At 45.0% G+C, this 21,690-nt stretch overlaps 1 protein-coding gene across 4 annotated transcripts in view; it reads left to right on the top strand.

Moving 5' to 3' along the window:
• The first annotated feature begins 8,884 nt into the window (after nt 1–8,884).
• Nucleotides 8,885–21,690, top strand: part of LOC105567039 — a 107,123-nt gene continuing 94,317 nt past the window's right edge. The window contains exons 1-2 of one of the 4 annotated variants that reach the window (XM_012021564.1): nt 8,885–9,212; nt 12,842–13,327. In XM_012021564.1, the coding sequence (XP_011876954.1) occupies nt 13,279–13,327 (49 nt within the window). In that variant the 5' untranslated portion in view covers nt 8,885–9,212; nt 12,842–13,278. Of the gene's footprint in view, nt 9,213–9,276; nt 9,416–12,542; nt 13,328–21,690 lie in introns of those variants that run through there. The other 3 variants (XM_012021565.1, XM_012021566.1, XM_012021563.1) reach the window with 3 other exon arrangements.

Here is a 21,690-nt window from a genome sequence, read left to right as displayed (position 1 = left end):
AAAAAAAAATACGGGTCTAATACTTTTTTATGCTCTACAACATATCCAAAGCTCATTCAAATTGTCAGTCTAGTTCTCTCTATCCATAAGAGGTGAGACGTGTTATTACATAACACCCTGTATAAGAGTCAAAGGGTTGAGAATTAAGAATCCCAGGGAGAAATGATTCGTCGAAACAATGTCGAGTCGACGTCAATTTGACTGCGTCGACGTCGATTCGACATTGTTTCTGAATCGATCGACGAGTCATTTCTCGCTGGGATAATAAATTTATTAAAGGTGGGGGAAAGAAGGCCAATGCGACCCAAACGCACAGGTATTCGTGCGAAAATGTCCAATATGGAATTTTTTTATCGAATTTATAAATTAATTATCAAACGTTTCGACCCATTTTCGGGTCATCCTCAGTGAGACTATATAGACACAAATATGTTCGGCGCTTAAATACGAAACTGTCATCTCGAGTTGTCATCTGACATGCTCGCATGAGTCTCCAAATGGTGAAAGCCATAAAGAGAGAGCGTGAAATATAAATTTGACATGCCCAAACTGAAAGAGGGCAATCACGATGGGCGGTAAATAACTAACTGATGTAATACATTTATTACTTTATATTATTCACGACACCGATCCGTTTTATCCTGGTGGCGATCTGGCGATTGAGATACACGGGGGAGGCGTCCGTCGGAGATACTTAAATAATCGCACGGTGCCGTTCGCCGGCTTTCGCGAGGCGGTTGACGAGATTTAATGGACCGCGAGGAAAATCTCGAGGCGCGAGAGATCGACCGACCGGGAATCTCGTCCGGGATGACAGATTAAGAATTAATATCTCGAGAGTAGCCGGTGCCGCGAGGAATATTACCTTAGGTACGCGCGCACACGCGGAATGAAAATTCTCCGCTTGTCAGACTGCCAGAGAAAGAAATATCCGGCGGTAACGGGGCGGGGGGAGGAGGGTACAGCCTCCTCCGGTGCCGACAGGGAATTCTTATTTCCTCTTCTCCTCCACCTCCACCTTCGCCCTCTTTCCCGCCCCGCCACGCCGCGCGTAAAGCGCGTTTTGCTATCCATCTTACCCCCGGCGTGTTCAATATAAACCCAGGGTGAAGACGCTCCCCGAAATTTACACTGCCGAAGCGGTGAGAAAAAGCGGCGACGGCGCAGGATCGAGGCACGCGGCACGCAGCAGGGAAAAGAAAAATGCCAGATACGCGGGGGGGGGGAAACGAAACGGCTCCACGTTGTTTCTTCCCTTTCCTCTCGGGCCGCCCCGGAAGCCCCAAAAATGGATAAGATCGACCGCCAAATGGGCAAACGCCGATAACGAGCAACGAGGGTTGTCGATAGCAACGGAACACGGACATCGACTTCGTAGAAAAAGTGTCAGAGTCTTATATGCTCAAATTAACGCGTTTATTGTTTTGTATATACGCAACAATCTATAATCTTCTTAGAAGCACTTAACAATCTTACATTCCAACGATATTGCAGTCTTATTTAAGTACTATAATTGTTATACCTCAAAAATGCCTATAACTATGTTGACCATAAAATTATTTTAATCATCATGACCTTCGATTTGAAAATATGTTACTTTCCATCCAATATTGTTTCCTTTCCATTCAAGAAAATGATTCTTAAGTAATAAGCATATATTTGTCTTGATTGAATTATATAAAATTGCTTCATTCAAGTAAATTCTTCTTCTCTTAGCGCAATATAATCTCATGTCAAGAGTTTCACGTTGAAACTAAACATATTTTCTAAAGAAGAATATTCTTTTTTTTCTGTGTTCTTGAACCAAGAGGGACGCTGAAAGATAATGGGAAAAAAAAGAATTATTATCGTGGAAAAATATATATTTAATATACTTAGTTTTAAATTTACATCTCCCTCAGAATTGGAAAGACTAGGCCCCCCCCTCCCTCTCTCTCTCTTTCTCTCTCGATCCTTGCGCGGATTCAACAATTAATAGGCTTGGTCCTCTGTCTGCAGCGAAATTAAATTCTCTGTACTGTCTAAAGCCAACGGCACACGATACTATTTTTCCTACTGGATTGCTTGCGAGAGCCAATCAGGATTCACCCTTAAGTCACCTGATCTAAAACTCCACATCCTTATTGGCTCTCGCAAGAAATCCAGTAGGAAAAGTAGTATCGTGCGCCGTTGGCTTAAAATATAAAAAAAAATGATACAGTCACGACATCTGTCACTCTTTAACCCCGTGATTCTGAATTTCCGCGCGTAATTTCCAGTATGCAGTTTCATCTCCAGCCTCTTAGTAACGCGGGGGAATTATTGACGCGGTATTTAGGCCGGCCGAACGGGAATCGATCGGCGACTGGTGATTAATACAAATTCACAATTTGCAGTTTATTAACGCGAGATGAAACCCGAGCGACTCGGGGTGAAAAAAAAAAGCGACGCGATAATTTCGCAGAGGTGTTTTTCCATCCGGCGCGAGCCGAACAACGCCGCGAGCAATATCCGCGCTGCCGCGCGGTCGATGGGGTGTTTAATCAAGTAGCGAGATTGATATTAAACACGTATGTACATGCGGGGGCGGGGGAGGGTAAAACGTCGCGATGCGCGGCGCGCGAGAAGCTGCACAAGCCCGGCGGTATACGGTAAATAAATTACACTTCGCAATTACACAAAGGGCGTAGCGTCCACGTATCGACCTTCCTCGAACTCCTCGTTATTGGCTCGTAAAAGGAAACCCCTTCCTTTTCCGAAAAACATTAAAGTCAGCAGGGAACGGAGTAGTAAAGCCAACGTATCCCCCCAAAAGGATGTATTATTCATGCCTCTGTGCGAAGCCCTCTAAGGAAAGTCCCTGTGGAAGCGCCCCTATTTCGGCTCGTCATACACCCAAGAATATATGATCTCTGAACAAGCACGGGGGGGAAAAAAAAAGAGAAGTACGGGGCGAGAGGTATCGTCACGATGATCGAATATCACCCGTGATCGATTGTCTTTAACAGAAAGTTATGCTCATGTATTAACGTCGAGTATTTTGATGGATGTAACCAATTCGTAAACAATCGAACATGTTTCCGCTAATAAACCTGTAAAAGCGTAACCGAGCGGCGCTATTAACTAGCTAATTACATTAACTGATTAGTTGTATTAACGTCAAGTGTTACGATGCGTAACGAATTCGCGTAAACAATTCAAGTGTTTGCGCTAGTATAATTTTAAAAGGCCGTAAATTGAGGCCTTGACATAATAACATTATTAATGATAATTTAATTATAACTATTGAAACGCAGCAGCGATAATATTGTCGAAACGTTTACTATTGTTCGATTTTGCTCGACAAAAATTCGCACTTTCGAAGAATCGAGGCGACGATATTTAGCATCAAAATATGCCCAATGCAAATTTCAAGCTGCACGAAAGGGAAATCAATTTCGCTAATTCCATACAGATAACAATACTGTGCATAAATATTGAACTTTACTTTTTTTTTTAACTCTACTCCTATGTATTATATATCCTAAGTAGCACACGGTGGTTTATATATGTTTCACACATGTCACTTGATGTACTCTTCAAAAGTCCATTATCACTGAAAACAGTAAATGTTCGCTGAATTACAGTTATAAGTATAGTACTAAATTATATATTCAGTGCTACACTCAGATGGAGGTCATCTAAATATATTAAGATAGGATTCCAATACGAGATAACAGGTTTTCAACACCCAAATTCAATCACAATTCTCTTTTCGCAACGATTACACGAGCTATCAATTTTCCTAGACTTCACTCCCAGGGCAATAAATTCACGGTGGAACCAACAGATGATGCCTATTCATTTACTAATCCCATATTAGGAACCTATCTCATAATAGGGGACTTTTCCTCTATAACTGAATCGGTGAATATTCACTGTTTTAGTGATTGACGTCCAGAGAGTATCTGATACTTAAAAAACGTTTGGAAAAGGAAACGTAAAATAATCAACGCGTTCTACTTAAAATCTTTCCTTTGGTTTTTCTTACTGAATTATTCAGCGCTACACTTATAACTGTAAATCAACGAACATTCACTGTCTTCCCGTGATAATCCACTGATTGACTTTTACATCTAATGATTTATAAACGTTTAGAAAAGAAAACGTAAAAAAAATCAACGCGTTCTGCTTGAGATCTTTTCTTACCGTTTACTTGTACGAACACACATGTCGGAATACATTCCCGATAGACACGGCGCATACAAGTTAACACATATACATAAGTACGTACATCTGCAGTTGCACTTTTCACAATTATTATTAACGACATAATAAAATATGATGACTTACGGCAACACCGTGACACGCGACGTAGGCTCGTAGGGAAAGCCGCAGCTGTAAATCCTGCTTCCACCTGTACTTTATAAATCATGAAAGAACGCATTCGTACCTGAGTACAATCGGCAGGAACGGTCGCGTTACGTGACATTAATCTTGGATCGCGATAAGTGACGTCACCCTCGCGCGAGCAGCGCGCGTGACGCACTTTCCGGCGCTGATTTATTTATTTATATTTTCGTTTTTATTTTTTTGGGGGGTCGTTGAAAAATCGGAATTTCTTGGAGTCCCGGGAGAACCGCGTCTCGATCGTCATTATGAATTTCTGCCTGGGGAAATGGCACTTATCGATTCGGCGCACGTTCACATCCACCTGGCCGAACGGGCGGCATCGACGTCTCTCTAATCGCGCGTCTCTCGAAAAACTGCTAAATATTTCGATAAACAATTTATAAGCAAACGTCAACGTTCGATCGCCAATCGGAAATAGTCCCGGGCTGGGTTTTATTATTCCAGCGATTTTTGAATTCTTTAAATCCGACCTCTCGCGTGCCATCGACACTTTCAGCGGGGTAAAAATCCCGCCGATATCGCAATATTATTAGCGTCCCTCGCCGGCGGTGGCGCGCACCCCCGGCCGTTCCTCTTTTGAGACGGTTGCTCCGCCCGTTTGGAGGATTAATTACATGTCGCTTCATCTCCGCGAAAGCTACTTCGGACACCCCGGTGGCGCCGGGGGTAGCTTCATTGCCAATTCCAATTGGAGAAAATCGTGGAAAGTCCGGTATGCCCACCGGTACACTGTGCAAAGTTGCTCCCGACCCGCTTCCTCGGACTTACCGCCGCCCTGCAGCCTTTACGCCCGCCGTTACTTTCCAACGCAAACGAACTCCTGTCCCCGGCCCCTTTTAGCGTCGGCGACGTAATCCGCATGAGCGACGAAATTAAATGAAACGGCAGCGAAAGAATTAATTTGATATTACACACTGTCCGGCTGCGTGACACTCGTGAAAGGCCGTCCTCCTCCTGGCAGTCGTCCCGTGTTTTGCCGCGCGAGGGAACAGTTGGACGTTTGTTTCAAGTTTATCCAAAAGGTAATTCATTTCAACTGCTTTTTTTTTATCCGCAGGTGATCGCTTTTTGCTTCTAGCAGCGTCATAAATCACCGCGCGATGTGAAACGTTAAATAAAAAGCCGTCTCTTGCATTCTGAGCTCTGCTGGAAATGCAATAATGTCTGGATTATAACTGGGTAGTGAAGAGAACAACCGGAAGGGCAAAAGCGCTTGTTGTAACTCGCAAAAGCATTTTGCAATATAACGCGAATAACGTTATATTAATACAATATTAAAGCATACGCGTACGGCTTATAATCAATTACTATTTAACTACTAATATTTCGTTCTTTCCCACAGAATTGTAACTAATTATCGGAAAGAAATAATTATATTTTATTATTTTCACACATTCCTTTTCTATCGTAAGTCGCAACATAATTTAATTTATAATGTAAATAATGCAAATGATAGAAACGTTTTATGCGGTCGTACTGAATTTTGTTGTTAATGTCTAATAGTATTTTTAAAAAAGGTAAAGAAAGACGCCAAGTATAAGCGCCATCCAATCGAGAATTATATAATTTAATTATTTGAATATATTTTATTAGAAGAAAAAACATTTTTATCTTCTCTACAAAAGCAATGATATCGTTAAATTGCGCCAACTAAAATAGATAGTTGTACAAACTAGAAACTTTATTATTTTAAAATATTATATCCATCAAACAATCGAGCATAAGATTTTACCGAAAGAGATTAATGAGACAACTTTTTAAAACTTATTAATGTCTAATAATATTTCTTTGCGTAAAAAAGAAGTGTTGCAACAAGATCAGCGTAACTGCCTTGGTTTTCGACCGGCGTGAAAATCGTTTCGGAAATCGCCTCGAGATATTTTCTTACGAATTTATGGGCGGCGGGGAGGTATTCAGGGCGCAAGAAGCGAATGGACCATCCTGCACCTAACATCTCGTTGTTAAAATCGAATAGGAAAACAATCGGGGTTAACGACGGAATGATTGCCCTTAAAATAAGTAACAATTTTTGCCTAACGAGGCAAAACAAGCGGATAATTTATTTCGAGTCTATTTACCCCGTTGAGTCCCCAAGTCCAACAGTCTCTCTCTCTCCCCCCCCCCCCTCTGTCTCTCTTTCTCTCTTTCTTTTTCATAAGCTAACTTCCAATTTGCGGGCGCAAAAGCGAGTACTGTGAAACCTACATTCGCGGGATGACGGTGCCATCTTTGAAATCCATTTTCACGGATAAATGAAAACTTGCTGAACTTACATCTCGCGCCACTTTGCATACATCTGAAAAGTTTTGTGGAAAATTAAAATTTTCCCGCTAGCTCGGCTGCCGCCAACGAAATTTCAATTGGCTTGTCAGAAACGCGAGTCCCGGCACCTGGATTTTAATTAATGCGGCAAACCAAGATCGCAGATAGATCCCCTCGCATAGATTTTAAATTGTCATACTGTTAGGTGATGTATAAGCGTATTATTATCCGTTATGAATTTCGCGGAAGATTTATGAAAACATTTCCGAAATTAATTGCTACATTAAATCGCGTATGACAGATATTATCGCCGCGGAAGTGATTCACGCTCTGTCATTAATTATACAATAATTTCACGCTTTTCATAGTCGCGGCCGCGGGGAGCGAAATAAAGCGCGAGTCGTTTCAAAATTTCTCTCGGCGAGACACTTAAACTTGTCATACGTGGGGTCTGAACGTTTCCGCGTGTTCAGCCTCCCTCGGTCGATCTCGGAGATGCAACAGCTACACGATGCAAAACGGCCCCGGGTTCTCCGCCTCCTTTTTTCAGCATTCGCGCCGAAGATCTCCAATTTCGGATATATCTTTATCGCCGCTGACGTTTGTTTACGGAACACCCTATGCATAACGCACCTCCTCCCCCCCCTCCCTATTTCTCGGGAACAAAATAAACAAAAAGCTGCTATGAATATAAATCCGACCCTCGATTTTATGAACACTTCCGTTTCGAATTTCGTTTATTGCAGGATCGTTGTTGGCTGTCAACAACGCGGTAACAACGGCCCCGGTATTGCGTTTCGCAAAATCCCTCCGTAAACATATCGTCCCCCTTTATGCCAATACCATGAATGCGCGATTCGATAAATTTTAGAAATTCACAGTCATCTTTTTTTTTTACAAAACAAAAAGGACACTTATTCCCACTCGTTTTTCTATAAAAAAAAATGAGGGTGAAAATTTGCACATTCACGGTTTTGGCGTAAGTGGGACGCGTGTCTCATTCGATATGCGTGGGGGAAAAAAGCGCGACTCGTGTATCACGCCCGAATTTAGAAAACATATATATACTTTTTACGATTTCCACTTGCATTATTTCGGAATTAAATCGCCGGACTGAAGCGGGGGCGAAATAAGAGCGCGATATCGAAACAGCCTGAACGCAGAAGGTATCGCGGCTCGAGGGGGGATTAACCCTCGCAACATGGCGGAATTACCGGTCAACAACTAATTACGCGCGAGATTACGAACGCGATCGCGCGCGAATCGGATCGCGCGTTAAATAACGCATTTTCTAAGCGCCCTGAAAAAAAACCCGGAAATAACTAACTATATATCTGTTATTCAGGACGACTCGTGGATTTCGCGAAGGGAGTAAACCAGGGTTGTAAACCGGAGCAAAAATACGTTCTTTGGAGCGGTTTTGAACCGGTTTGAATTTAAAAACCGCTCCGCAAACCGGATGAATTTACGGAGTAAATTATTTGGAACTTGGAATGTAAACCGAACCGGAGCGAATAAGATTGTAAACCGGAGCATAAATACGTTCTTTGGAGCGGTTTTGAACCGGTTCGAATTTAAAAACCGCTCCGAAAACCGAATGAATGAAGTAAATTATTTAGAACTTGGAATGCAAGTCGAATCGAACTGGTGAAATTTACACATTTACCACCTTTCCAGCTATGTAGCAAAGATTCAAACGTGGTAAATCTTTTTAAATAAATTAAATCCTTTTTAGATAAAGAAACCGCCCCAAAACCGGTTTTTCATGCTCCGGTTCGAAATCATAATAAAAAATGGTTCGCTCCGGATCGGAACGATTTTATAATTGAAATTTTGATCCGTTCTCTCGGAGCGGATACACTTCAATGGTTCGGTTCGGTTTACAACTCTGGAGTAAACATTTCGTTACACCCGTGGACACGGGAGACGCGGCGTCGCGCAAAAAGCGCCAACTTCGTGGCGAAGCGCGTAGACGAGTTTTCGGGAATTTTCCGGCGGCGAAAACGGCCGTTTTGAGAGACACTGGTCTAAACGACGCCACGTCCTGCTGCCCTAAGTTATCAAACCCTCCTCCCTCGTGGCAACCCTTACGTGGGCGCCCTCGGCGTCCCTTCGGCGGTGGCGCGTTAGACTCGAGCCGGGGCAAAGGGAAGGGAGGGGGGGGGGGGGGGAGAGACGCGTAGGCTCGCCGGTCGTCCGTGACGCGAGTCCGAGGGTGAAGAACGGCAGGCGCGCGGCGACTCGTACAGTCGAGCGTGAGACCCGGTCGGAGTGAGTCGCGCGCCTAGCTTTCACTCGTTCCGCGCCTTTCGCGCGCACGTCCCTCGCCGATCGCGTCGTTGTGAAATCCTTCGGAGAGGAGAGGAGAGAGAGAGAGCGAGAGAGAGAGAGAGAGGAAGAGAGAGAGGAAGAGAGCGCGCGCCGAGCGCGACGTCGTTACTCGCCGCGACAGGTCGCGGCGTCTTCGAGAAAATCGGGTGGAAAACGTGGCCGTGAGTACGGCGAAGCCGCCGATCGAGCGGAGGGAGTCCCGATCCCGCACGAGCGACGCTCGCAGTTGCGCGCGAGACGCCGTCGAGGTGAGTTCGCGCCCGAGCGAGGTGGCGTTTCCACGCGGGGGATTCGCGGCTGACGGGAATCTTGCGCGCTCAACGTTCGAGCCTGGGTTTCGTCGCCGTGTTCGGGGATTAATAAACGCCGCGGCGGAGACGCGCGCGGGGGAGACCGCACCGGTTCGAGACGGCGGCGATTTAACCTCTCCGGAATAGTCGGTACCGTGGCTGTGCGTATATATACGTGTTTACGTTCGCGCGCGTACGTATTTTCGCGACGCCCACGGTTCCCGCTTCTAGTTTCCGCGCTGGAAGGTTTAATTTTGTGGTGACGCGCCCCCCCCCTCCCTCCCCCCCAGAGTGTGTGTGTGTGTGTGTCGATCCTCGCGATCGCGTTCTCGGAGCCGGGCGAGTTCACGGCGGCGAGTAATTGCCTTTGTGCGGCGACGGATTCTCCATTTTGAAGTTTGACGCGGTCGACTTTCCGTTAAAGTTTCGCTCGACCGACGGGAGAATCTCGGCGAGATTCCGCGCGTGAACATCGACACCCTCGATCTGTTCATTCCCGTTTGTTTCCCTTTTATCCGCGGGATCAGTCGATCTCGGTCGGTCGCGATCGATATCACCAGGGGGGGGGGGGGGAGTCGATCGCAGATGCGCCCCGTGTCTCGACAGTTCGCGACGATCTCGGTGACGCAGTTTCCTTTTTTTTTTTCCCTCAAGGCCCGTGTCCACGACGCGAGAACTCGATCAAAGTTCTAGTTCCGAGAAATGTGTGGCCAATCAACCGGCATCTTTTACGGGAAAGCTGCAAGTTGACTGGCCACACCCGAGGGGGAAACCGCTAACCAAAATCTTGTACACTAATGCCCGGTGGACATTACTTTATCTTATTTTTCTCGTTTTATCTTATTGTATCTTATTTTATCTTTACAATGACCCAGCAAGGCCTAATGCCCCAAAAACGGCCTAGTCACGTCTAGTAATGCCGCAAATCTGTACACCACAATGCGGTTTCCCCCCTCGGCTGCACATTTCTCGGGACTAGAACTTGGACACGGTTCTTGGATCGCGGACACGAGACTTTAGGCTGGTTCTACAATAGACGCGCAGCATGTCGCAAGCCGCGGGAAATCGGCTAACGACAGGTCTGGCGTTCTCATATTTGGCTGTAATTGGACGCTTTCTTCCGACTTGCTGCGTCTATTGTAGAACCAGCCTTAAGCCTTGTGTCCACGGTGCTGGAAAACGGTCCGGAATTTCGATTCGAGAAATACATAGCCAGTCAACGTCGGCCTTGTCGGAAAAAACTGCAAGTTGATCGGCTACATACTTCTCGGACCGATTTCCAGCATCGTGGACACAAGGCTTTGCACAGTTTGTCGGGCGCGTCGCGGAGTACATCGCGCGCGCGCGCATAAAGATTTCGCAATCTGTTACCGAGAGTAAAGCCAACGGCACGCGGTATTATTTTTCCTACTGGATTGCTTACGGGAGTCAATCAGGATTTAAGCCAACGGCACACGATACTATTTTTCCCCCCACTGAATTGCTCACGGGAACCAATGAGGATGTAGAGTTTTCGGAGCAGGTAACTCAAGGTTAAATCCTGATTGGCTCTCGTAAGCAATCCAGTAGGAGAAATAGTGCCGTGTGCCGTTGGCTCAAGTCGCGGGGAGATTGATTCATGATTATCGGCCCGGCGCCAAATACGCAATTCATATCCGCGCGGTCGATCCCTAATCGATAAACTCTCGCGCCGCGGTGAATATCGCGGCCCGGAATCAATCGGCCCGGGCTGAAATTCGCCGTCGTACTCGCTCGATTACGAAATTTCGCGGGAGAACTCGATCTTCCCTCGCCGCTAACTTCTCGCCAACTTGGCGCTCTCGGAAATTACGAAACCGCGCTTTTTCAATTTCTTTTCGGATTCCAACTCCGGTAAACTTAATTTCCTCAATTCTTCTCTTTTAGAAACAAAACTGCTTCTTTTTCTTCTTTCATTTTATCAAGTTCGAGCGGGAGGGAGAGGAGAGTCCGAGAATATTCCAGCGAAATACCGGGTTAAACAAACGCGACGAATATCCGTTTCGCTAATTTGCAGCGGGGAATTCAAGTTCACCGTCGGACAGTCGCGAGAGGCGGCCCGGTAGAACGTAGGGAATAATTTTCGCCGAAAGAGGGTGGCTGATGGCAGAGAACGATCCGCAAACGCTTAAGACTGCCTTAAGCCAACGGCACACGATACTATTTTTCCTACTGGATTGCTTACGTGAACCAATAAGGATGCAGATTTTTAGATCGGGTGACTTAAGGCTACACGGAAAAAACAATGTAGCTGCTGTAGCTAAAACTTAGCAAAATAGGGACAGCTAATATTTTAGTTGTGATAGCTCAAAATTTTGCTACTGTGCCTATTGTATTAGGTGCGACAGCAAACGGTTTGCTGTCGTAGCAAAATATTGAGCTATCACAACTAAAAATATTAGCTGTCTCTATTTTGCTAAGTTTTAGCTACAGCAGCTACATTGTTCTTTCCGTGTAAATTCTGATTGGCTCTCGTAAGCAGTCCAGTAGGAAAAGCAGTACCGTGTGCCGTTGGCTTTAGTCGTAGACGCGAGGCGAGGCAGAGGAAAAACGTAAGTCGTGCACAATGGCCTTTTACGACTTACGTTTTTTCTCTGCCTCGCCTTGCGTCTACGACTAGAAACCTGTGTCCCTGTGTCCACGATGCTAGAACTTGGCGCAGGTTCCAGTTCCGAGTGAATGTGTAGCCAATCAACTTGCATCTTTTACGGAAAAGCTGCAAGTTGATTGGCTACACATTTCTCGAAACTGAAACTTGGATCGCGCTCTAGCATCGAGGACGCAGGCCTTAAGCGCCGGTTTCAACAACTGCTAACCAAAGGTTAATCGATTCTCTGGCTCTTCCTCGATGATAAGAGAGGAAAAGATAGGGAGGTGACTGAACTCTGGTTAACAGTTAACCGACGTTTGTGAAATGGGCCGTAAGGGTCAGTTCCACAACTGCTAGCCAAAGATTAATCAATCTCTGGCTTTTCCTAGATGATAAGACAGAAATAGATAGGGACGTGACTGCATGATTAGCAGTTAACCGACGTTCGTGAAACTGGCCCTAAGACAGTCTTAGGCCCGGTTTTTCATTTTCTGGTTAACTGTTAACCAGAAGTTCGTCGACTCTCCATCTTTTTCTGTGTTATCGTCTAAGAGTTAAGGCCTTCACACATAAAATTCCGTAAGGACGTAAAACGTAAGCGTAAGAAAATCAACAGATTGGATTTGCTACTGCTTGCGTTATTGCCTTACGTTCTCGACTGTGCTTGGTCGATTTTCTTATGCCTACGTTTTACGTCCTTACGGAATTTTATGTGCGAAGGCCTTTAACAATTGACAATTGGCCAGAAAATGAAAAAAAAAACCCGTGACTTAACCGTTTACGGATCGCTCTCCGCCATCAGCCAAATGCGCGTCGCCGCCGGTTGAACAACACTGGTCGAAATATTAGCGCGGGCCACATAGGGGGAATGTCCTTTTTTTTACTACGCAGCTCGTCTGCCCTTGAACAGGCTGAAGGAAGAGGGAGCTCGGCCGGGAGCGCGCGTGCACGCATATACATATTTTACATATATACACAGGACGATTCACCGTTCGGCGACTTCGTGGAAGCCGGTGACGCAACCCGCGCGGCGGCTCCCGCGTAGTGCGCACGGAGAGGAAGGAAAACTCGGCGATTGTGACGGTGTAACGGCGCGATTCTAAGTCGCGCTACTCCTCACCTTGTCGGCTTCACCTCGCCTCGTCACCGCACGCCCCTCGTCCCCTACCGTAGTGCGATATCGCGAGCGGACGGGCGGACGCACGCACGTACGTACACGGTTACGATGGTGTGCGTGAGATCGCGCGTGCGAATCGCGAACGAACTCGCCGGCAGCCTGTAACTTGTCCGCGGCAAAGCAGCTGGTGGTTGGTGGCACTCGCGCGCGCGCGCGCGCGGGAGAGGAAGAGCACGGGATACAGCGAGTGGGATATATCGGGTTTTTCTCGACGCCGACTGGGACCCGGGATCGGCGAGATGCGGCTGTTCGTGAGGCCGCCGTGGCGATGGACCGTCAGCGAAGTGGGTGAGTACGAAGCGCCGGACGCGGGGCGTCCCCGGGTTTGCGGTTTGTTCGCCGCCATTTTTCGAAATGAATTTCGCATCGCCGGCTAAAAGTTTGCGCGGAAACTTTGCATTGTCCCGGGTCGGGCGTTACGGTAGCGTTCTCATTGTTGGGTTACGAGCGCGTTTTGTAAATAAGTCTTCAAAGCGTTTTGAATGCACGCTGTTTTGAATATTGTGCGCACACTACTGCGCGTAATTATTTGAACGACTCGAAGAGTTGGAAGAAAAAAAAAATATATAGGGGGTTACATCCGAGGAAAATGATGTTTAGCGATGAAAACTATTTTGTGTGATGAGTTCGTGGATTGGACCGTAATATGATAATGTTTAATTAAAAGATTATTTGTTGTGACTGAAATAATATGAATGTGCTCACTCTTCGCTTCGATTACTGCTCTACAAATTTTGTATTTGTTCGACTAATTGCATTATATCTCCGCTGATATTTCATTTCGTCCCTTTTGTAATTTCTTCCACACGTTCTCTTGTATGTGTGTACGTACAGGGTGTCTCATTTTAAATGATTCACGCAAATATCTCCAAAACTATGAAAGGTACGGAAAAACGTTTCAAGCAAACGTCGCTTGGTTCGAAGGGGGACATAAGGTGGTGCCATTGGCTTGACCTTGGGTAGTCATTTGAAGGTCACCGTTTGTTTGAAACGTTTCTCCGTATCTTTCATATTTTTGGAGATACTTGCGTGGATCATTTGAAATGAGACACCCTGTATAGAGGAAAGTTGTCTACTACGAGATAGGATTCCAATATAAGATAGCGGGTTTCAACACCCAAATTCTTATAAATTGGATAGGAGGAGACTTGTGATGGTTATTCTTTGACAGATAGAGAGAGCGAGAGGGGGGAGACAGAGAGAGAGAGAGAGAGAGAGAGAGGGGGACCAGAGAAGGATAGGATCACGTAGAGTCGTATTAATACATGAAAAATTTTTAACAATGTTTCACCTTTCATTCGTGTCTTTCGAGTTGCAAGATGGTCGCCAATTTCTAAGTCTCGACGGAACACAAATTTTGTAAGTGTGGAAAGTCCGGTGTCGGAACTCGAAAATTTCCAAGTGTTTAACTTACACTGATCCGGTTGATCTTTTCTTTCCCCGTGTATGTCTTAATCGCTCGTCTATATCTACTGGTAAAATGTATGGTAAAAATTCCAAAAACTCTCATAAAGTTCCTCAAAACGCCAAGTCCCACGACTACGTGATTTTTAGGGTAAATTTTAAGAGAAAATTCTCTCCCCGTGTAAGATGAGCTCGCTTGTGTTTATTAAAAATGTATAACCACGTGTGAGCCACATTTATAGTCTAATGATCCGATCCGATTTGTATCACTCGTAAATATATAATCGTATTATTTATGATATGCACTTACAAACGTCTGCTCCGCAGACGTGCGTCATAAATAATGAATAGGCGAATGTACATGCGTATGTATACGCGATTGGAAAATCAACAATTCTATTTGCCTTCGGAAATTCCATGCGGCGCACTTAGCGGTCTAACAAAACGTTTACCGCACGGGAACTCGTAGGACAAGAATAGACTGAGTCGGTGAAAGGGAAAAAAATCAAATAAAAGTTCTAAAATTCTTAAGGCCTGTGTCCACGATGCTAGAACTTGGTTCAAGTTCTACTTCAAGTTCTAGCATCGTGGATACGGGCCTTTGGAAGCCCGACGGCTCCAGGAATTCTTGGAAGGGGGTTAGAGCGACCGAAACAGGTGGAAACCTTGAACCGGTCTTAATGGTAAAAAAATAACAAATGCGATAACAAAAACTTGATAAATTAAGTAACGCGAAACACAACCGGAGCGGCATACAAGCCGCGCGACTCGGGAAGCTATACCCTCGGGTTTATTTATACATCAGCTCCACGCGGGGCGTTATAAAAATTTTTCCGCGAGGCAGCCGGAAAACGTACGTTCCCGCGTATGTTTTGCGCCCCCCCCCCCCCCGCGCGCGCTCGCAAGGCCGACTGACATTTAACTGAAAGTCGACGGACGCGCTTGTTCACGGTTGGCACTTAATCCACGGGCGGAGAAGCGGGTTTTTCTCAAAAGCGGGGAATTGACGGCGGGAGGGAAGCGCGCGCGCGCCCTCGTGCAGAGAAAAATGGCGCGCGCAACCGGCGTTGTACAACTCGCGTGCGATTAAATGGAAACCCGGGATCGCTGTCTTCCACGTTGATAAATCGCGTCTTCGGAATGAGAGAGCGCGGCGGAACTCAAAAAGATGCTCTCTCCGCGAACGCCGGGCTATCTCGCGATCGATGCGCGAGGACAACAGATGATACGCCGGCAGAGGGGCAGGATGGGGGGGGGGGGGGAGGAGGAGAGCATGATATCCGGAAAATTGATTTTTTTCGAATTGTCGAGGTAAAACGATAAAGTCGGTAATACCCTTCCTGTCCTCCTCCGCTCCTACCGTTTTCTTCTCCTCCGGTAATACCACGAGACCTCTGCGTGCGCCGCTTTCGTGCGGAATTTTTCAGCGACTTACTCCGGCGACGTTTCATTAATAAGATAAAACGGAGCATCACGAGGATTCCCGGGCCGTTTTCATGCCCGCGCCTCCTCCCCCCCCCCCCTGTCGACCGCCGCATTCCGCGTTGCGAGGGCGGGCGATTTCGAGGGAGATAATTTCAACAAATGGATTTCGCGCGACGTCAGTTTAATGACACGCTTCCGTTAATAATTTCGTTGCGGGAACGCGATTTTCGCCTCCCAGCGCTGCGGGGATGATAAACACATTTAATTTCAATGCCGCTGTAAACCTGATGCTCCGGCACAGACGCGGGGTCTCGTTTCCCTCCCTCTCTCTCTCTCTCTCTCTTTCTCATTCCGGAGATACGAAATGCCTCGAATTGTTTCCACCGACGTAACGAGATTGCGTCAACCGTTGCGTACCTCGATCGTTCGCTCCCATCGCGAAGTCGATGGGAGCGCACGTAGATGACGTGCCCGCCGACTTGGGGCGAAGTTACGTTGTAATCTTCTTACACCGCGGAGAAACGTCGGAACTTGGACGCGCCGGTCGCGTCAATAAACCATTAGCACGAACGTAAACTAAAAGCCGTACCCTACGGGAACTGCACGTCGCGGCCCGTCGAGGACGGGGGCTTTTTCCCCGAGTCCGAATACGCGAGCAGGAAGGCGCCTCCGACTGTGTCGTGAATTTGAAACTACCTCGACGTTTTTTTTTATTTTTATAGCACGATCGGCAATGGAAATTCGCCCGCCGTGAAATGCGAAATGTTTATTCCTGACGATCCGCCGCGTCGTAGATGAGATAATTATCTGTCATCTGTAAATGAAATTAAGGCAATGTTAAGCTGGCAAAAAACAGACGGGCACTAATAGGTGCTATTTTAAGTGCACTGCTATTTTACTTTAATTTGTGAATGGGAAACTATATCTATTTTTTGAAACAGCATTAGTGCCGCCTGTTTTTGGCCCTTGATTATCTTATTATCTATAGAGGAAAGTCTTATATTACGAGATGGGCTTCTAATATGAGATAGCAGGGTTTTTGGTTAATTAGTAGACATCATCTATTGGTCTCATCGTGAATTCATTGCCCTTGGAGTGAAATCCGTTTAGTGGAAAATTCATTGTTGGATCGTGTAATTGTTGTGAATAAAGATTTGTGATTCGATGTTGAAAAGCTGCTATCTCATAATAGAGAACTTACCTCTATATTTAACGGGCAAGTTTTTGATATTGTGTTTGTAACTAAGGCTTTCGCGTGTGTCCTCTGTTACCGCGACAAAAAGAACGCGAAATTAATCGATGGAAATATGAACTTGGAGCTCTCTCGAAACTTGGGGACAGTTAACTTGGAGGATACAAAATAAATTGATTTGACTTATATAAATAAGTCGCAGAGTTTATGATTTAATTTCGATGGTCTCTACCTTTAAAATGTACTCCGGACTGTGCTCCGAGTTGAAGTTTTAGCGAGGTACGAGTTTAGCGAAGGGAGCGTAAGTTAATGAGAATACGAGAATTTTACAAGGAAAGATTACATCAAAAGCAACATTCTTGAAGTGAATTTAAATTGGCCATTCGTTCCTTTCATCTGTCATCTTAAGTAGTTCGATAATTAAGTCGTAATTTACTCGACGTTCCCCAAAGTCGATTCTAATAAAATTGTCGCATGAAATCCGGAAGTTGATTGAAGAACCATTTACGACCGGAATGTTACTCCGGAACTTTGTTATCTCTTCGTAAACTTACAATGATGGACATTTCCAGCTTGAAATGTTAAACAGTTGAAGCATTAGCGCCGTGAATGAGCTCACAAGCGAATACTTATTAGCAAAGTCAAAAGATACAACGTTTTGAGGAAAGACAGCTCTCTGAGACTTGACGACATCACACATTTTTAAATAGGACATCGATGCATTTGATCAATAACGCATTAAGTGGTATTTTTTAATGAAAAGAGTCATAGGAATTTACAAAAATTAAAGGGACCCCATCAAAGCACCCATACTAACCCGAGGGGGAAACCGCTGAGGGCATTGGGCATTAGGCCTTGCTGGGGCATAAAGATAAAATCAAATAAAATAAGATAATAAGATAAATGCCCACTGGGCATTAGTGGGCTTTAGTGTACAAGATTTTGGTCAGCGGTTTCCCCCTTGTACTAACCGCACCTTCGTGCAGGCGCCACCTTAAAATAATGTTATTTAGAAATGCAGACGTAACATACGTCGCTTTCAAAAACGATCACGGTGTGGCCCACACGATCATAATAGATGACTTTACTATTTTTACCATAAATTCAGTCTTTTCTCGCCCCAGTATAAACTTTAATTACTCAATGAAAATGTTGATAATACAATTTAGCGCTAATTTTATGGATGATATAATTATCGCCATTTAATTATCCGATCCGTTTAAACGCCTCCATTCAGGTCTCCGTACACGTGTGCTCAAGTGCATTCACCTGTGAGCGCCTATGTACGTATATTCCGCGCCGCCGTTTTCGGAAAACGGTTAAAAGATTGTGATGGACTGGTGTCGCAAAATTGGTTATTTCAGTTGTTTGCCGTGGAGAAAATTGAAAAAGCTACGATCCGAGGCAACGCAGCCGTAAAATCGCGCACGTTAAACGGAACGTACGTGTTCACGGTTATTTCGCGACAATTCCTTTTCACTCGCGAGCGGCCATGTTATTTGAGCGTTTCTTGCAAAAACGCACGTATGCACTCGTCATTAAAAAAAAATGCATATATAAATTCAGATTTTCACATGATTTTTCGTTTGACCTTTCACGTCGCGCGCACCGCTGGGAACGATTTCCACATACGTTCGCGTTCGCGTAATTAGTAGATAATGCAGGTAATGAATGATAATTAAACGGCATTTCGTTGCGTCACGGTTAAACGCGGCGGTCCTTGCGCGTTGCCCAGTTCCTGTGGAGAAGCGATCGCGAAACGGGACAAGAATTAATCGATACATTTCATTGTGGTTTTTGACGAGTTTAACGATTTTCCCTCGCGCCCCCCTCCCTGTCGTCCCCAGTCCCTGCTTTTGTGCGTATTATTACCGCGGCTCAATCCCTCCGGGCGAGAACGCGATAATTTACAGTTCACAATTCCCGAATTCCGCAGTCGCGTTATTCTCAATTGTGAACATTTTTCACTTGCAAATTCAAACTGACATGGCTTAGGAACGTCCAATGTAATCCGCTGGCTCTGTACCGAACGTGCTATTGAATATGGTAATTCAATACTGATAGTAATAAGATAATGGTTCTGAATGAACCGGTTTGTACTAGAAACATGTATTTTACATAATATGGAAATGTCGAGATATTATGATGAAATTAGTATTCCATGAAAATTTCGTGTCATTTTTGCTAGGGAATTGAACTGGTTAATATTCCTATTCAAATGGGCCAAATTATCACGTTGATGGGAATATACAACAGTATTCCTTTCTATAAAAAAAAAAAAGAGATCACTCGGAATTTGAGTGTAATGCGAAGTGTGGTGGAAAAAGAAATGGACGTAAATAACGAGAGATTAAATTACGCAAAAGAGAAGATACTCACTCGAGAAACCTTTAATAGCAATTTTATTATATCCCGCTAATAGCTGGAGATTGGAACGTTTAAAGATAATTGTGTTAACAATGTATTGAAAAGATCTAATCGGCGATAGTTTCGCGCTACTACGAGTTATAAAACGTGTCTGTGCTGCAGAAATAATGTCAGGAAAATTAAGTTGGTTTAAAATCTTCCCGCGTTACATCGATACGAAACCGCGATTACTCGCGCAACGAATAATGACAACAATAATAATCATCTTTCGATTATTTTCGTTCTTAGCGTCTCTCTTCCCGGGGAAAGTTTTTAAAACTCTAGTTTCAAGTCAATTTTGTGTGTGCGAAAAACCATCGACAACCACGTTTTTACAAGTCATTCTATTCCCAATGATTGACTAACATCGGGCAGAGACTTTTGCGTTACATTCAGAGGAAAGTCCTCTATTATGAGATAGGTCTCTAATATGAGATAGCAGAGTTACAGCATCAAAATTCAACCACAAATCTTTTCTCGCAACGATTACACCGAGGCGGAAACCGCTCAAAATCTTGTACACCAATGCCCACTAATTTCCAGTGGGCATTACTTTACCTTCTTATCTTATTTTATCTTAACTTATCTTCATAATGCCCCAGCAAGGCCTAATGCCCAGTAATGCCGCAAATCTGTACACCGCAATGCCGTCAGCGGTTCCCCTCTCGGATCACACGATCCAACAATGAATTTCCCCACTAAACAGATTTCGCTCCAAGGACAACAAATTCATGGTGGAATCAACTGATGATGCCTATTAATTTAACAGAAACCCCATATTATAGGACTCTATATCTCATAACAGGGGACTTCCCCTCCGTTAATCCGTCGAGGAAAATAATATCAGTATATAAAAAATTTTCTGGCGTCGCAATTAGTCGTTTTTGACGATTTTTTTTCTGCTGTTCTTTCTGCGGAACGGCGCGGTGTACACCCATGTGTATTTATAACGTAACGCACAGCGACATATGCCAAACGGTTAAAAGCGCGTGAACCTGTATTACGTTTGGCCGAAATTCGGGTGTATGCACAAAGGTAACAGAAATGCGCTGCGCGGACGAAATCGCGTCACGGTCGTCGCGTCATCTCGCTTGCTACTCTCGTTTGGCGCGGCGGCGCGTCGCTTGCTTTTCCGTTCACGAGCGAGCGCGGTGGAAATAATTGCTTTCGCCGTATTGTGCAACGCGATCGTTTCTCGTATCGAGGGTTTTCTTTGAGCGTACGTAGGAGAAGGCGGGGCGCTTTGTGGGTTACGTCGAGAACGTCGGACGTTATACGTGGTGTATCTTAATGCACACCGGGCTCCCACCGGGGGGACACCCACAGCATTTTCTCATTTCGCGCCCGAGACTGTTATACCCCGCGGAAATACCGCTCCTCGCTCTCTCTCTCCGTGAAAATTTCCTTCGGTGTTTAATTATTTTTCGACCTAAAACATTCCTAGGACTCCGGCGCGTATATTACCACCCACTTCGCTTAAGAGGGTTCCCCTCTTTACGTAGTTGGCGGAGGAAAAACTGAGAGCGGCGATAAAATTCGCGCGCCCGAGAATCGCAGGTAGTTCCACTTTCTGCATGCATCAGGAGGTGGCCGAGAGAGTATAAAATTGAGATTGATTTTTAATTCAACGTACGGATAAGGGATGATAAATAAGGACCGATATACGGTATACGATTACCCTTTTTACACCGGCAGTATTAATAATTCATATCTGCTCGGCGCAGAAGATAGAGTGTCGTTCGTGAGACGTGGTACAAATACCACGGGGTTGATAAAATATCGACACTATAAAAATAAAATTGCGCCGCTACACAAACCGCGCGCGGAAGAGAGTTTAGTTTTACGAGAGCCAACTAGAGTATCAAAATTCAAATGGAAGTACCGATATTTCAATAGCAATGTTTATGTATTTATATCGATGATAGAAATTTCTCAGGATCCTACAACTCGGAGCAGGCTCGTTCTTCAAATATACAGTACCGGCCAAAGGTGGTGTCACCTTTCGATTTTTTTGGCGGCAAACCAACCGCTGACCAAACTCATGTACAACCAATGCCTACACGGAGAGAATTTTCTTTTAAAATTTATCCCGAAAATATTGTAATCGCGGCACAACGCGACATTTTAAAGAGTTTTGTGAGAGTTTTTTGAAATTTTACCATACATTTCACTAGTAATTATACTTAGTATACAGTAAAATGTATGGTAAACTTTCAAAAAACTC

This window comes from Vollenhovia emeryi, unplaced genomic scaffold (genome assembly GCF_000949405.1).
Source record: "Vollenhovia emeryi isolate VEMERY1.0 unplaced genomic scaffold, V.emery_V1.0 DF939141.1, whole genome shotgun sequence".
Taxonomy (NCBI): Eukaryota; Metazoa; Arthropoda; class Insecta; order Hymenoptera; family Formicidae; genus Vollenhovia; species Vollenhovia emeryi.
This window is presented reverse-complemented; position numbering and strand designations above follow the sequence as displayed.